Source organism: Dioscorea cayenensis, chromosome 17 (assembly GCF_009730915.1).
Source record: "Dioscorea cayenensis subsp. rotundata cultivar TDr96_F1 chromosome 17, TDr96_F1_v2_PseudoChromosome.rev07_lg8_w22 25.fasta, whole genome shotgun sequence".
Taxonomy (NCBI): domain Eukaryota; kingdom Viridiplantae; phylum Streptophyta; class Magnoliopsida; order Dioscoreales; family Dioscoreaceae; genus Dioscorea; species Dioscorea cayenensis.
In genome coordinates, this window is record NC_052487.1 from 1,687,227 (window position 1) to 1,691,415 (window position 4,189).

Sequence of the window (4,189 nt, forward strand, 5' to 3'; positions counted from 1 at the left end):
ATTAATTTTGGAAGACAAGAGGGATGCAAGAATCGACAAGTGGCATGATTTTTTTTTTTTAAAAAAAATAAAAATAAATAAATAATAAAATTATATATATATATATGAGAAGGTCTACAAGGATTCCATATTGTGAGAGAGAGAAAAAGGAAAAAAAAGAATGGGCTCATATGAAGGGCAGAGATTGTCACCATCTCAATCATAGGCCAAGCAACAAAGCAGAAAAGCAGGATACCATCATTTGGTGCAAAGACTGTCTTCTCTTTGTTTTCATTTTCAATTTTCAATTTTCAATTTTCATTTATTTATTTTATTTTTATTTATGTGAATTGTGGAGGATCCAAAGACAACAAGAAGCAAGGAATGGGAGTCAACATGGCTTGGATTGGATAAGGTTCACTATGACTGATGGAGCTTGCATTCATTCAGCCAATGTTCCCCATTTCTTTTTCCTCTCTTCCATTCTCATGTCCTATTTGGTGGGGTCTTAAAACCAATTTTTGTATGGATCTAGTCCAATGTTGTACCATATTATCACACATTATTAATATTAGATTTGTGTTCTATGACTATGCTTTTAGTGTGTTTGATTTAAATATATCTTTTTTTATTTATTTTTAGTATGTGTTGCATAACATTGCACTTTAAACTTGGATCTTCTTGCTTGGGTCATTATGTGAAATATTTGATTAGAATAAAAAAAATCTTATTTTTAATTACATTTAATATCAGTAAGAATAAAGCTTATGAACTCTCACAACACTATCAAGTGAAGTCTTGAATTTTTCAAATTTTATGCAAATAATTATGAGAAAATGTAACAAATTTTACCGCCCACTAAGTACTACTATTTATTCTCAGTCTGTCACTCTGGATAAATAATCCATCATAAGATTATTTCTTTTGTACGACTGACTTTTGTATTCTCCTTTTGGTTTAGCAATTATTTATCCACCTTTAGCGGATCTTGCATCTATTTTTTTTGGTTATTGTGTCTCACTTTATTTCGATTTTAATTTTACTTTTGTACTAGGTACTTTGCCTCTGCTTTTTATAGTTGTCTATTCTTTTTCAATCAAATTGTGGTTTATTTATTTTGATCATAAATAAATAAATAAATAAATAAATAAATAATTTGAAGAGAAGCTTGATATTGAATGTATCATGACTACACATGACAGAGTCTTACAATAAACAAGAAAAATATATATCATTACATTGATTGGGAGAGCAAAAAAGGAAATTTTTTTTTTTTTTTGAGAAAATTTGGGAGAAAATTATACTGATGGGGAGCTCTGGATTGGCGAAGAAGACCAACGGGTACCTTGGCGTCACTGAGCCAATCTCTTGGAGCGGGCCTTCTGAAGTTGATGTTTTGAAGACCCAGGAACTCGAAAAGGTTGCATCTTTTTGCTCTTTGTGATTGAATTCTGTTTGATGCGCTGAATTAATTGGTTATTTATATGTTTGTGACGTTGAAATTGGGTTGCTTGCTGATCAGTTTCTTTCGGATGCTGGATTGTATGAGAGCCAGGAAGAAGCTGTTTCTAGAGAAGAAGTTCTGGGGAGATTGGACCAGGTCAGTCTTGTTTGATATCTCCTTTGACCTTTTTTTGGTCTTCATACTTGTTTATATGTTGCATTTTGTAAACCAAACAGATTGTGAAAGTTTGGATCAAGAACGTTAGCAGGGCCAGAGGATTCAGTGAGCAGTTTGTTCAAGAGGCTAATGCCAAGATCTTTACTTTTGGTTCCTATCGTCTTGGGGTACTGATGTTTGACGCAATCTGGTTTAAAATTTTTGTAGAAATGAAGCAACTAAACAGTAGAATCCCTTACTGTTGTTTTTATTGACAATTATTCTCGGCCATCTGGAAAGATGAAAATTTTACAACTAAATCTTGTTTGTTTAATATGATATGTTGTTCTAATTGCCAATGTTTTACAGAGTTGTTGTAGTGGTAGTTTCTGAAACATTAAAAGTTTAGGGCTTATAGATATGAATGGAAGGTTTCTGATGGGAGGAATACATTTCATCTCTACTGTAGGTGCATGGACCTGGTGCAGATATAGATACATTGTGTATGGGACCTAAACATGCAACTAGAGAGGTCTGAACCTATGTTCTGTTACTGCATAAGTAAATAATGCTCTTATTAATATTTATAGTGTTCAGTGAAGACTAAGATACCTTGTCACCTTATACAGGAAGACTTTTTTGTGGAACTTCATAATATGTTAGCAGAGATGCCAGAAGTATCAGAACTGCATCCTGTGCCTGATGCTCACGTACCTGTTATGGGGTTCAAGTTTAATGGTGTCTCCATAGGTCTTCTTTATGCAAGCCTTTCACTTTGGGTCATTCCTGAAGTAAGTTTTGTTGCTACCAAGTGTGTGTGTCATGCAAATTTTTATGTGCTGTTAATAATATGCATGCTGCAATATGCTAGTTGGTTAGCATAACTGAAATTTATATCCTTTTAACACGATTGGTCCAATTGGCTCATGTTACTTGATGAGGTGTCTACTGATGTTGTATGGCTGTCTTTACTTCTGCATTTTTTTATATATGCTGCTACTTTTAGGACCTAATCTTCTCATTCATTCCTTCTTTGTTTCAGGACTCAGATATCTCTGTAGACTCTATATTACAGAATGCTGATGAACAAACTGGTCGCAGTTTGAATGGTTGCAGGGTTACTGATCAAATTGTAAGATTGGTGCCAAACATTCAGGTCCTCATTACCATTTTTTATACCTGTCTCATTTGCAATTATTCTGATCATGATTTCTAAATGCATATGCACTTTGTGCACCTTTCATGTGGTCTCACTGGTTTTCAATTGTTTGAATCCAGAGTTTTCGCACAACACTGAGATGCATGAGACTTTGGGCAAAACGCCGTGGCATTTATTCAAATGTAATAAGATTCCTGTTTTGAAAGAGTTCCGTTGAGTTTTTTTTTATGTATGCATGATTTTTTTCATTTACTTCTGCTGTATGACATATTTCCACATTATGTCCAGGTTGCAGGTTTTCTTGGCGGTATTAACTGGGCATTGCCTGTTGCTCGTATATGCCAGTTATACCCAAATGCACTGCCAAGTATGTTGGTATCTCACTTTTTCAGGGTTTTTACCCAGTGGCAATGGCCAAATCCTGTAATGTTATATGTAACATTGAAGAGGGGTCTCTTGGTCTTCCTGTTTGGGATCCATGAAGGAATCTAAGAGATCGACATCATCAAATGCCTATAATAACACCTGCATATCCTTGCATGAATTCTAGCTACAATGTATCTGTTAGGACACAGAGAATGCTAAACCAGAAAGTTCAGTAATCAATCTGATACAAGTTGAGAAAACACACTCAGAGAAAACACAAACAGTAAGCATAAACAGAACTAGAACATTCATTCAGAGTTTCATATATCCTTCATGCCTCTCTTACAAACATATATTATATACAACTAACAGAAAACAAACAAATACTGAAAAGATGAGACTACCCTTAACTTAAACATTGTGATCTCTCTCCAATGCCTCCAATTTAAACAAATTCTTTAGATGAAGCCATCCTAGCCCTTGATTAACTTCCATCCTCTCTCATTCACTCCAGCAACGAACATAACAGTATTTCAAACCAAACGTCAGTAATCACACTGATACATCAACAGAATAACCACACTGAGCTTCAACTCCAGTTTCAGTTCAACTGCATAACCTTCAATCAGATGATGACTGCCAAGCCAATGGAATACTTGAGCTTGTTCTTCTATAAGTCACCCGTTGATTTAATACTAATGCCACTAACTAGGAACCTGGTGATCTCGGAAAATTTGAGTGTTGTATTACTAAACGAGAACCCTAGAGTACATGCAGATGATTACAGTCCATTTCGCCTGCTTCTCAGACTCTCAAGGTTCTGGAATAATGGTCAAAACCAATGGGAACCCGTGGGCTGGATTGCTCTGTTAGGAAAATAGTTAGGTAAAATAGAGGATCCGCAGGGGAAATCAAGAGAGCAATGAGACAATAAAAGCACACAAGATTTACGAGGTTCGGCAATGTGCCTACGTCCTCGGGAGTGGAGCAGCCGTAATCCTCTTATTCACTTGTCTCTCCTCACAGTTGAGACAAAAGACTAGGGTTACAAATATTTATAGGTAAAAACCTAAATTTATCCAAAT

At 35.3% G+C, this 4,189-nt stretch overlaps 1 protein-coding gene across 1 annotated transcript; it reads left to right on the top strand.

Moving 5' to 3' along the window:
• The first annotated feature begins 1,202 nt into the window (after positions 1 to 1,202).
• On the top strand, positions 1,203 to 3,294 carry LOC120280875 (nuclear poly(A) polymerase 1-like). Its single transcript, XM_039287840.1, has 8 exons — positions 1,203 to 1,399; positions 1,502 to 1,579; positions 1,660 to 1,767; positions 2,049 to 2,111; positions 2,209 to 2,370; positions 2,622 to 2,735; positions 2,858 to 2,920; positions 3,027 to 3,294. The coding sequence occupies exons 1-8, from the start codon at positions 1,286 to 1,288 to the stop codon at positions 3,228 to 3,230; spliced, it is 906 nt and encodes a 301-aa protein (XP_039143774.1). The 5' UTR covers positions 1,203 to 1,285; the 3' UTR covers positions 3,231 to 3,294.
• The last annotated feature ends 895 nt before the right edge of the window (positions 3,295 to 4,189 follow it).